The 12,915-nt window shown below is 44.4% G+C and overlaps 1 protein-coding gene across 1 annotated transcript; it reads left to right on the forward strand.

The window, feature by feature from the left end:
- Positions 1-8,299, forward strand: ntn5 (netrin 5). The gene is made up of 6 exons (XM_034557377.1): positions 1-1,450; positions 2,173-2,361; positions 4,255-4,404; positions 6,873-6,923; positions 7,432-7,512; positions 7,722-8,299. The coding sequence occupies exons 1-6, from the start codon at positions 1-3 to the stop codon at positions 8,297-8,299; spliced, it is 2,499 nt and encodes an 832-aa protein (XP_034413268.1).
- The last annotated feature ends 4,616 nt before the right edge of the window (positions 8,300-12,915 follow it).

Genomic DNA, 12,915 nt, shown 5'->3' on the forward strand with positions numbered 1-12,915 from the left:
ATGATGTTCCGGCCCTTTTCCCCTCCCCCCTCTACCTCTCTCTTCCCTGTTTTCCTTCTGCTCCTCCCTTTCCTTCCTCCATCCCTCGTCTCGTCTTCCCTTTCTCACACCCCTTTGAGCTGGACTTCACCTCATGACCCCTGCTACTACCTAGACGGCCGCCCCCGACACTGCCTATCAGAGTTTATCAACGGCGCTTATGGCGTCCCAGCCAATGCTAGCCATTCACTACAAGGGCCCGATTATGACAGCAACATCACCACCTTAACGGACCTCCACAACCCACACAACCTCACCTGCTGGATGGCTCGTGGAGGTCCTGACACCGGAGAATGGGTCCTCACTCTTCCTCTGGGTCGACGCTTTGAGATCACCTACATAAGTTTGCAGTTTTGCCAACAGGGGGAGCCATCAGACCCCATCTCCATCTCCATACTCAAGTCCATGGACTATGGGCGCACCTGGAGGCCGATGCAACACTACTCCAGCGACTGCCTTGGGGACTTTGGGCTACCCTCCCAGACGGTCGCCCAGACAAGGCACCAAGAGACGGAGCCCCTCTGCTCCGACCCTCGCCCTCTCCAGAAGCAGAGGGGCGGCATGGTGTTGGCCTTCTCAACCCTCGACGGACGGCCTTCCTCTCCCGATTTTGACCACAGTCACACCCTTCAGGACTGGGTGACAGCCACGGACATCCGTGTGGTCTTCCATCAGGTGTCCAAAGACAACTCGGATAAGAGAGAGGAAGCACGGCGACGTGATGGTGCAGAAGATGACATAAGAACGGGGCTTCCGAGGTGGAGATCAGGCTCCAAGGGGCACACTGAAGATCAGGTGGACAGGTTAAATACAGATAATACACTGGCATTTTTTGAGAGGGAGAACAAAAACTCAGGGATAAGGGGGAGGAACAAAGGGGAGAAAGTGGACAAACATGGAAGGAAGGGTCATTATAAAGGGTCAGGTCAAGACGAAGATGGACACAACGTGACGAGCAAAGAAGGGGGTGATAGTTTAAGCACAGACATGCTCGCTTCTTCAAAGAAAGGTGGGAAAGCCAGAGGGCAAGGACGCAAGAAGGAAAACAATCATTGGCTGCCTTGCCCCAATGGTGGTTGTATTTGGACAGTTGAGGGGCGGAGCAGGAACAACAAGGGGCGGGAACTGAGGAAGAGGAGGAACAATAATCTCAAAACAAGACAAAGCTCCAGGAATCTGCAGGTGGCCCCACCCTCTGCTGTCCGAGCCCCTCTGGCCCTCTCGGACCTGCAAGTTGGCGGCAGGTGTAAATGCAACGGACACGCCTCCAGGTGTCGCCGTGACAACACGGGCCAGGCTGTGTGCGTGTGCGAGCATCACACGGCTGGGCAAGACTGTGATGTGTGTGAGGATTTCTACTGTGACAGACCCTGGCATCGGGCTACACCCACGCACCCAAACCCCTGTGTTGGTGAGTCCTGCATCCTATTGGAAATTAGATTATGTTACACTCTGCATGTGTTTTTTTCACATTTCACATTATAGATAAAAATATGAACATGTGTGGTATTTATTCATAAGTGTATTTTCTCCTCTTTAAAACAAGGTACAAATCAGTAAAATATCATTCTAAAGAATACAAAGAAACATCTACACGTATAATATAGTATACTGAACATTATTCTCATCCATTTGAAGGGTGCTTCAGCAATTTAGTATTGTACTTCCATAGTGCTGGAGAACAAAGTAACAACAAATAAAGGTTGGTCTAAATTGATCTCAACAGAAGCCAATATATCCCTTGTGTTCCTAGTATTTACAAAACAAACCCACATTTACCATAATGCAACTGGATAGTGTATTTCATTAGACCCTGCCTGAGTGATAAACACTCTTGCAAACTCCACACTGACATTTTGTGAAGCAGGCTTTCTGTTATAAATGTGTCTCCAAGTCCAGGTCGACGTGACATCATGAGGGTAATATTCTGCTTCAGAGGCCATGAAGAAAATTAACTTTATATATATATATATAGTGTATCTGTGTGTAGCTGGTAGTGTCGCTATGCACTTCCATGAGCATTCCTCTTGTGTTTCCCAACCACTGGACCCGATCACTGAACCAATCCAAACATTTTGACGTGAAGTCTCGTGATGATCATTTTGGTGTTCATCATTTCCCTCCCTTGTCCAGCCTGCGAGTGTAACGACCACTCAAACAAGTGCCGCTTCAGCATGGAGGTGTTTCAGCAGTCGGGCCGGCGGAGCGGAGGCGTGTGCCAGAAGTGTCGCCACCACACGGCCGGACGCCACTGCCAGTACTGCCAGAACGGATACACCCGCGACCAAAGCAAGCCGCAGAACCACCGCAAGGCCTGCCAACGTTAGTCACGGCTTAATTGTGTGTGTCAACTGTATGCATGTTCTGGACTCAATGGGACAAAGGAAGTGCATTCTGGTTTGTGTATCCGTGCACATGCACCGGCGAATAACTTTAAAAAAACATCTGTGTAAGATTAAAAGCTAATCAAAGTGTGTGTTTATGTACAAATGCATGTGTGTCTGTGTGTGTACATGCCAACTTTGCCTCTGTCCGAATGTACAGAAGTTTTTATGGGGTGGTTACATTGTGAAAGTGGACAGCTATTCCTGTTAGCGATATGCACACAAAAACACTCACAGACCCCACTGTTCGGCCACCTGTAACTCCATCGTTACCCCCGGCTGGTATCTGCGGTGACCCCTGACCTTTGACAGGTCACGTGTTCTAAGTGACTGTGACACTCTGGTATGCTCTTGTGGAAGCTTGACCGCGGACCTAATATATCCAAAGTTAATGGGCTCTCTTTGAGCTTGACACATGTGCAGGGATGAAAAAGAGCATGAGCTATGATTGAATGTCCTCATAGTCTATCACTTTCTCTGTATGAAACAATAGCAAACTGAAAACTCATGACCTCCACCATACAGTCTGACATCTCAGCATTCATTTATTGATGCTATATCTATATATATATATAAATGCTAGTCACTCTTCAGAGCCCAATTACTCATTCTCTCCAGTCAGGTTGTTTGGACTCAATGTAAGGATTTGTGTAAATATAACTAGAGTGCTAACAGAGCTGCTGAAGTGTGGCTTTCTCTCCCTATCCGTCTTCTCTCATCGGGTCTTATCCTGTGATAGTTGTAGTAAATGAAAAGCTTTGCAAGGTATGCCGTGGTAGATCCAGGCAGTAACCATTATACAGCATGATAACAGGCAACAGTAAAGGACAACAAATAAATTAATTTAGATACGGGATTGGTCTCTATCTGATGGACTAAAAGTACCTTATTGTTCTATCCCTGTCAAATGTTATGTGTTGCAAATTACTAAACAACCAATCACCAGATCAGCGCCATCATGTGACATTTAGTTGATCGCTCTCCAGAGGAATTTATCTTTGTTTACCCGTCAAAAAAGCTGCAAAATAGCTTCTATGGTGTTAGTAGAGGTCTTTCCTCAAAGGACATTCCCTCAGGACAGATGCTGTCATGCAGGATTAAACTCGGGTCTCATCCCTGATGGATGCTCTTCTTAATCCTGTTTACTGTCCTCTTTACAGTAGTTTGACTTTCACGTTCAAGTTTTTATATCTTTAATTTGCTTACTTGTTGTGGAAACTCCATGCAGTCTAAATACGCCTGCTTGTTTCCATGCCGATAGCATATTCATAAATGTGAAACATATTTGTTTGTGGAAGCTCACCAGTACAACCACAGTCTTCTATGATTGGCGACTGAAAACCTTCACTGTGTATCTCAAGACGCCACAGGGAACCTCTTAACTCTACAATTCCCTTTAGCTCATTGGAGCATTTTAATGTCCTGAAACTCATGGTTATGGCCCTCATCAGTGAGGCTGTTTTAAGGATAAACCACTGCACACTATACAGATCCAGTCCGCAATTAGCTAATGAACACACTGTCACTAAAATGCCAGATGTTTCCCTCAGGAGCTGGTGGAGACCCAAACAGATATACAAGAGGGCAAATATTGGATATCCAGGTGTCAGACAGAGAGAGAAAAGACTTAAAATAAATGTGGAGGTTTGCTGATGTGTACGCATCTGTTTCCTAACAAATCCACACTAACTTCCTATGATGATAATATGTCTGTTGGATTTTGCTGCCCCGAACTATCCAAAACCAAAACAACAACAGAACAATTATTGCTGCTTTAACCTCCAGGCTACAAACAAATAAGTCATTGGTACCTCTTTCTTCTCTTTTGAAGCATGCCTGTGCCATCCTTTGGGAGCAGTGGGTCGCTGGTGTAACCAGACATCGGGTCAGTGTCTGTGTCGAGATGGGGTGACCGGCCTCCGGTGTAACCGTTGCGCCCCGGGATACAAACAGGGCAAGTCCCCTCTGCGGCCCTGCATACGTAAGTCAACGACCAGTATGAATGTTGATACAGGCATCGGAGTCAGTTAAATACCTTGATATGGAAACAATAGTTTTTTATCCAAACGTTTGAAACAACCTAGTTTTGATCAGCGTTAAATGAGGTGGTCCCCTCAATGCTCGCTTCTCTTGACAATGACCAGTCGTTCCCTAACAAAGGGTTAGTTGACTTAACTTTACCATGAAGGGGGCTGATCAGAACAGTATCATAATATGTTTCTCCGATCAGAGACGTGTTTCAATATGGATTACAACTCTTAACTTATTATTATTATTTGATGCATACCCCCCGGCTCAAATAAATCACAGACTTTTAATAGTTTGTTGTCAGTCATGACAAAGTGACCTCTTAATTTTCTCCTTCAACTTTCATTTGCTTGTGGTCTAAATGGATTAAACCTCCTATCAAGCTCTGTAAGCCTTTATCAAGTAGTAGCTCAATATAAAAGAGGCCGCCGCTGTCCGGACTAATTTGGCCCGATCCCCCAGCGTGTTCCCTTTTCATCATCCCTAGAGACGGTTTCCATAGCAGCGTTAACATGAGCCGGCCGCTACAGGGAAACCTCATCTCCAGCTGATGTGGGATCAGCATCAGATCAAGTGGATTGTTGCTCCTCATATCTCTGCGCCTGGCCAGCGCCGAACCTCAGCCATGAGCGCTAATCCACGTGCGCTTCCACGGCTAATCGCACGAGTGTCGACAACCACGCGGTCACTGGCGCTGCGTAAGCCCCAATCAGGTGACATAGGCAGCCCCCCCCCCCCCCCCCCCCCCCCCCCCCCCCCCCCCCCCCCCCCCCCCCCCCCCCCCCCCCCCCCCCCCCCCCCCCCCCCCCCCCCCCCCCCCCCCCCCCCCCCCCCCCCCCCCCCCCCCACATCCCCTCCTCATCCCATCCCAGAGCCCAGACTCATAACTCTCCCAGAGAAAGGAGTGTGTGAAAGAAAACCTTGTTTGTTTTTACTGCCAGACCATCTCAGGCTATGTTTAGCGTCTCTTCGCCCCCACCACCACCTCTAACACGTCGCCTCCATCAGGCAGAGCAAAAGGCACGCAGCAGCCAGGCTAAACTTAACGTCAGCTCACGCTGGACCTTTTTATCCACACCTTGAATCGCATAGGAAGCTCACAGAATTAAGGGTGTCTCTTCTGTCCTAATCCTACGAAGGCAAAATGCAGTCACTGTTTATGTGGTCTTGATTAAGAGAAACAACAACCAACCACAACCACATAGCTCAAGCACCATAGCTGAATAAATACAAAGCTAGCTGGTGAGATAGCCATGGTTCACATTAGCTGAAGCTAAAATTAAATTGACTGTTTACTTACAGTTATAAACAAAAGATGAATTTACATTTTGGTTATTGAGGACAATTAAGCTCTGTGTCGAGAGTGAAGTTGTTCAGGTGAGCAGTTCTGTAGTAGCGGAGACAAAGGAAACAAAGGAATCGATTGCATTAGCTTTAATATAAATACCTACAGTAGAGTAGAAGGACAAGCAGACACCTGGCAAAATAGTTATAATTAATTCCTTAAAACTATGGAAGGAAATGAATCAAAATAAAGTTTTTTTTAAACAAGCTAGTCACAATGGACAAGAAAGTTGAATTAACACATTTTGTTACTGCAGCAGACTGTATTTCCTCTGAAGATTATTCAGTGCAGTCACTTTCAGTGTGATTTATAGTCACGTTGTCATGGATACTTATTCTTTGATCGGATATTTCTTGGTTGAAGTCGTAATTATTTCCCATTCTATGCAGTATTTTCTTTCGGGTCAAATGTCTGTATGTTAATATTTGAAAAAGCTGTGTTGAAACAACCCTTAAAATGTTTGATCTCACTAACAGTAAGAAAACTCAGGTAATATCAAACTGCTCACCGGGGTACACTGCATATACTCTATGTACATACAAACACACGGCACCTTCCTGTCTTTTAAAGTAGGGGGTGTAGGGTGTCACTGGCCCAGTTGTGTCAGAGACGACAGGACATGGACTGGAGGACAGAGTGTGAACTTGGGAAAATATCGCAGCACTGTCACACAAACACACTTTTACAAGAGGCCTGGATAATATATATACAGGCCAGTTCACACACACACATACACACACACAGATGTTTAATGTTCGAGACAAAACCATACAAGAAGTGATGGTTTGACCTTATTAAATTACCCAAAGTAAAGATTGCCTCTGTGTGTGTGTTTAAGTGAGCGCCAGAAAGTGTGTTTCTCGCCCATAAAAAGGACCACACACACACACACACACACGTGTTTGACACTTGCTTATCTTCTGTGCAGACATGCCCGCACGCACCGAGAGGCGTTCAAGCTTCGCGCACATAACACACACTCGGTTTGCGATGACCTGAGGGCTCATGTGGGTTTGCTGAAGCTTCTCTGTGTATCTGTTTCTGTCACCTGCCTGAAACTGTGTTTATGTTTGCAGGAATTCAAGAGGTCGTTCCGACCCCAGTGTACCAACCTCAGTACAGCATAGGTGAGCAGATTTACGGGCCGTAGATCTGGTTGTATTATTCTTTTAGTCCAACTCCTATACTCCTTTGCTCTTTTCTGCAGTGTACCACTTTTGATCTGTTTGTAAATCACCTAGTTTGAAAAAATCAAATGTACATTCAATCAAAGGACTCAGAAAGCAAACTGTCCGGGGCCCCTTTCACGAATCTGAAATTTGCCATAATAACCGAAAAATGTTATTCCCTTTCTGAGTCACCTCATGTTCAACAAACACATTCATCACCAATCAAAGAATCTCTAACTCTTGGCTCGTGGCTAACCACTCCCTCCTAGTGGCGGCTTGAGGAATGTCCCACCTGCTGCGGTCGAGGTCATCTGTTAGTCACAGGATACTGTGATGACAAATAGAAGCAGCCATATTGTAATTAGGGGAAAAGACATGTGCTGATATGCCTGCTGTGAAGCGATACCCTCTCATTTGATGCATACTCCCCGCCATCTCTCTTTCTTTCTCTCTCTCTCTGTTACAGCGGAGGAGTGTGTCTCATACTGCCAGCCTTCTCAGGTTAAAGTCAGGATGAACTTGGAGACATATTGTCTCAAGGACTTCGGTTGGTGCCAATATTTCTTATCTATTACAACGTAAAAATATGTTTAAAATAATGATGTCCCAAACTATTTGTACTTCACTTCTTTTTCCCTCTGAAATAAAACTCAAATATATGTGGATAAATAAAAACTAAATAGAAACAAATTAAAAAAGATAATGATACAAAAATGTGATGTAAAAAAATGTACATTGCATCTCTGTCTTTTTTAGTGCTGAAGGTGCAGGTGAAAGGGATGGAGCGTTCAGGTCCCTGGTGGCAGTTCTCCATCTCAGTCCATACTGTTTTCCGAACGGGGTCCACCTCTCGCATTCGCAGGGGCCCCCAGTCTCTCTGGGTCCCAGACCGCGACCTCGGCTGCGGCTGTCCCGCCCTCCACGTGGGCCGGACCTTCCTCTTGATCGGTGCGGAGGAGGGGGAGCGGGGATGGAGCCCCGAGGAGAGTCGCCTGGTGGCGGACCGCTCCACTCTGGCCCTCCAGTGGCGGGAACACTGGAGCCCCAAACTGAGGGGCTTCCGGGGGCAGGACAAGAGGGGCCGCTGCCCGCCTAAACACCAGCGCCACCATTACAGGGAGCCAACGAAGCCCCAGTCTGGGTACATCCCCCCTCACCTGCTGACTGAGAAAGAGCCTCTCAGTGTGGACACACACTCTGTGAAAGTGGAGGACGCTCAAACCTCAGTGGTGCCGCACACACACTCTCACACAGAAGCAGATGTTAAACCCACAGAGGTGACCCCCTCGCCATATACACACACTCTGGTGTGCTCTACTCAAGGTCCAGGCTGAAAACAGAAACCACAAAAAGACATTCTACAGTTTTTTTCCAGAAAGTTTCAGGAGAAACAAGCTTGACTTTTCTTCCTCAGCGTGGAGAAACTCCAAACACACACACACACACACACACACACACACACACACACGCCTGTTGAATCACGTTCAAATGCGTATCTTAAAATGTGAAGAAACAGTTTCCTCATGTAAAACTCCACCAACACAAACATGCTATGTGAAATGCCATGCAGTATTTTAGTCCTATAAAGATTTTTTTAAATTATATTTAATCATATTTATACTTGATCACTTTATGTAGCACACATAAAACCAAGTGGAAACTAAATAAGAAATAAATATATAAATAAATAACAAAAGATAAAGAATGTGCATTAAAACTTATTCAGAAATGTGATGTTTCCTTTTTTAATAAAAAAAAGAAAGGAGATTGGCACATCACTGGTACATTATTTGGGTAAACTGACACTATCTCTTATCTGCTGACAGCTGACACGGAAACCAAACTAACCGCAGCCTCATTTTCTAACCATATAGGAGCCCAGATATGGATCTAAAAAGCATCGGTCCGACCTGTCGTCATGACTCCTGTTTCAATTTTAGTAGATATGGCGTCATCTTGCCCAGGGGGAATGGTGCTGTTGGTGGGGAGGGTATATTAAGACAGATGGAAGAGCTCCTATTTGTTGAGCAGCCATGTTGTTTTCGTAGCGTCTGTGTCAGTGATTGGCTGTGCCATCGTGTTGAAGCCTGTGATTGAAAATAAAAAGAGAAAAATAGATTTGCTGACTGATGAACGCTCGGTGGAACTGAACATACAGTGCACTGAAGGTCTGTGGGGGTTTTAATACTCATTGGGTCCAAATATCTTCACAAACTTCACAAGCCGCTTCTTGGGGCCCCGCTCAACCCACAGGGGTCCCTATAGAAACTATACTCAAAATATTCTGTGTTATCATTGTTAATATGGATTTGTGTTAGTTTGCAAGTAAAGAAAGTCATCAGGGAAATCCTACAATATGGAGACATTTTAGCATCTTTCAGCTCATTTGTATGGTTCACTTAAAACACTCTCATCACTGTTTCCCAATGCAGCAGACAGAAAATCTAATCTGATAACCCCACTGTATGCTACCTGTCCAGCAGCAAACAGACGGACACAGTTAGAAACTTGCCGGGAAACATAGTTGAGTTTAGCAGCTAAAGAGACAGATATTTGTTGGTGGAGACCAAAAACGGAGCTAAAAGAGTGAATATTAGCTGGCCAGAAATATAACTCCAAATGGATGCTAATGTTTTTCCTTCAGGGTTTGTCAGAACAAATTAAAAGGTGATGTGTTAAGGATTGGTACTTTTTTTTCCTAAAGGACCTACTTTTTAAAATGACCATCAAGACGCAAACAGGAGTTATATATGTATAACTCACGAGAAGAGGGATTTGTGTGAAAATGAATGCTAATGTCAATTTATACTGCCATTTCTGCATCACCTCATGTTGTCTTGAATAGGTAAACCAGCTATCTGAAGAGACATATGTTTGATAAATCACAACTCTGTTTTATGCATGTGTTATTGAAAGCATATGCACATGTTAAACACTTTACAAATGAGACCAAATAAATGAATTTAGGTGGAGGCTTTTGGTTTTTTCCTCTCATTAGTAAAACAAACAGAATATTTGCAAGCCTTTCATATTTGATTCAAGGTTAAGTCGGCCACAATTATCAGAACATTATCAACATTCAAGCTCCCTCATGTGGCTCAAAGGTGCATTGCAGATAGAAATCTTAAATTAAAGATTGTGAAAGAAATTCTCCAAAATGTATTTGGCGACCATGATAAAATCTCCTGCGACCCCACTGTGGGTCCTGAACCAGCCTTTGGGAGAGTCTGCTCTAGAGTGAATGTGGCATAATGTATTCTTAAGGCAAGGTTAGCATTAGCATATAGGAGATAAAGAAAACCTAATGTAGGAAACCTGAAATGGCAGTGAAAAAAATGGTAAAAGTTCAACAAACTGAAATTTAAAATTGTTAATTTTATTCATTTTTATATTGAATATTGTATTCAAGGTGTCACAAGCCAACAAGGATCCCCTCACTTAACAGTAGATCCATTAAAAAATAAATACAGAATAGGAGGGAAAAGGAAAAGGAAAAACCAACAAACTGGCATCTTCACCGTTAACATCAGTCCATTAATTGCATTGGAATACGTATTTAATCTACATATTACAGAGCAGAGAAGGGCACCATGTAAACATGTTAATAACGTTTGTTCAAAGGGAGTATGTTGCCCTCTCATAAGCAGCTGATTGTCATTGTTGTAGACATTCTTCATAAGAGGGCTTTTTATCTTTATGGAGGACAAGTCTTAAAGTTCAGTGGTTGAAACCAAATCAGTTATTAGTTGTTATTATTATTATTATTGTAAGTGCTGGACACAGTATATGTAGGATAGAGGCACTATTCTGCTCACATCTCCAGCAAGAGGCTGTTGAAATCAGTTTCCACTTGTTTCATTGTTGACGTGTCCGATGCCATCTGTGTATTATATTCAGTTGGATGAACCTTTTGCCGAGTTCTTTGTATTGATGCTACTCGAAGATGATTTCCAATCCTGCAGAGACATATCCATATCGCCATGTCCTTAGCCCATTGTTATATGACTTCGATCAAGCGTCACCAAGTGTTCCTGCAGTCAGTGATAGATGTTTGAAGCAGAGCTCTTTACACGGTGATGACGCTGTGGGACAGGTAAGAGGGCCTCCTGCCCACTTAGACAATGTACTTTGCATTTGGAGCCGACCTCGGAGACAAAGAAATATAATATGCACAAGAAAAAAAAAGAAAGTTTGACAACCGCAGCAACACATGCAGCTATAACAGTATGGAGCGCAGGGTTACGGCTCACGTCCGCATGTATAATAAGACAAACTTGTGTGTGTCGGAGTGGGGGGGTGGGGGGAGACAGAGAAAGTGTGTCAGTGCATGCAAAATCATGTCTTGGGGCCCCCCTGTGTGTGAGTGTGTGTGTGTGTGTGTGTGTGTGTGTGTGTGTGTGCGTGTAGGGAAGCACCTGCTGCGTTGCTGCAGGAAGCACCTGTCAGCGGTCGTCTCCTCATGCAGCCTCTGTCGACATGAGGGTTTGATCCCGAAACTCCCCGAACGCACACACTTACACAGACACTAACAGACAACTTAAGCCCGCGGCTCGTTCTGCTGCGGGTGTGGGGGAGGGGGGGGGGGGGGGGGGGGGGAGCACATCACCTTTAAACCGACAACACACACTTCTCTGGAGGCGCTGAGGACGAGGGAAGGCCAATTCGGTTTGGGGGCACATGGAAACTTCTTCGTCTCCGGCATGGGAGGCAGCCGTGTGTGTTTGTGAGTGTGTGGTATTATGTTTACAACCTGCTGAGGGTACGTTTTACGAGAGGTGACTCCTCCCGCACTGCCGCCAGAGCCAAAGTTCAACTAGACCTCTTGCAAACACACGCTCTTATTTTTATCCTCTCACTTCCTTTTTCCTCTCACATACACGTATAATTTCTCTTTACGCTCAAAGTGTGTACATCTCCTCCTCACCAAGTGTCTCACCTCAGAGCTATACGTCAAGTTCAGCAGGTTTCACAGTCACACGGTTTTCAGGTCACACACACACACGGCTTCTGTTAACCTGAGAGGCAGAGGGTCAATCCCTGTGATCCGCAGCCTGCATGCCTTCCATACAGACACGCCGCCGACACAGTAACCTGACACCCAGCTAGATTAGGACTAATCAAGCATGGCACAGCTCTGGGCAGCAACACCATAACACACATATATATATATATATATATATATATATATATATATATATATATATATATATATATATATATATATATGCACACACACTGTACTACAAACATGTTTACACCAGCAGTATTTGCTGTTTTACATTTCCTTCTAATTATTTAGTCATTAAGGGAAATGCTGTTTTCATGAGCAAAACCTCTGTCACACAATTTATGTGTGTCTTCATTCCCACAAAAAAAGAGTGCAAACTTTCATCCAGAGTTAAAAAATACATACATGATTATCCACATGATTAAAAAAAGGTAAGTAAGATTAACGGTTCAAAACAATTTGCATGTGGACCGTAAAGAAGGTCATGGTACTCTTATGATAAAATAAAAGTCAAAAGTGCTGCAAAAAGTCTGTAAAAGCTGTAAATAAAATAGATGCTTAACAATGTCATGATTCACGGGATAATACCTCTTTGATCAACAACATGTAAAGAAGTTTGTATGAGAAGGAAATGCTTGCTTTCCGTTTGTGGCAGTTAACAAAGTGCATGCTTCTGGTGAGCTTGAGATCATCCCCCGAAACACTAATGTCAAAGTCAGTAAATTAAGAGTTTCATGTCGGTTCGTGTTTATTTTCCAAATATATTTATTCAAATTACTCTCCCACCTTATGTAGCAAAGGCTTTCCACATAAATACCTTGACTGTATAATATTTGGAGATGAGACAGTTGGGAAGAAATCAGTATGTGCTTTCACATGTCCAGAAACTGACTTCTCCTGTAAAAATGTTCCCACCACATCCAGGTGTCTGCCAGTCGTCTG

The sequence above is a fragment of the Cyclopterus lumpus genome, chromosome 18, assembly GCF_009769545.1.
Source record: "Cyclopterus lumpus isolate fCycLum1 chromosome 18, fCycLum1.pri, whole genome shotgun sequence".
Lineage (NCBI taxonomy): Eukaryota > Metazoa > Chordata > Actinopteri > Perciformes > Cyclopteridae > Cyclopterus > Cyclopterus lumpus.

Coding starts and splice junctions, on each gene's coding strand:
- ntn5 (XM_034557377.1), top strand. CDS start 1: ATGATGTTCCGGCCCTTTTCCCCTCCCCCCTCTACCTCTCTCTTCCCT. Junction 2,362..4,254: donor CCACCGCAAGGCCTGCCAAC/GTTAGTCACGGC, acceptor TCTCTTTTGAAG/CATGCCTGTGCCATCCTTTG. Junction 6,924..7,431: donor CCAACCTCAGTACAGCATAG/GTGAGCAGATTT, acceptor TCTCTGTTACAG/CGGAGGAGTGTGTCTCATAC.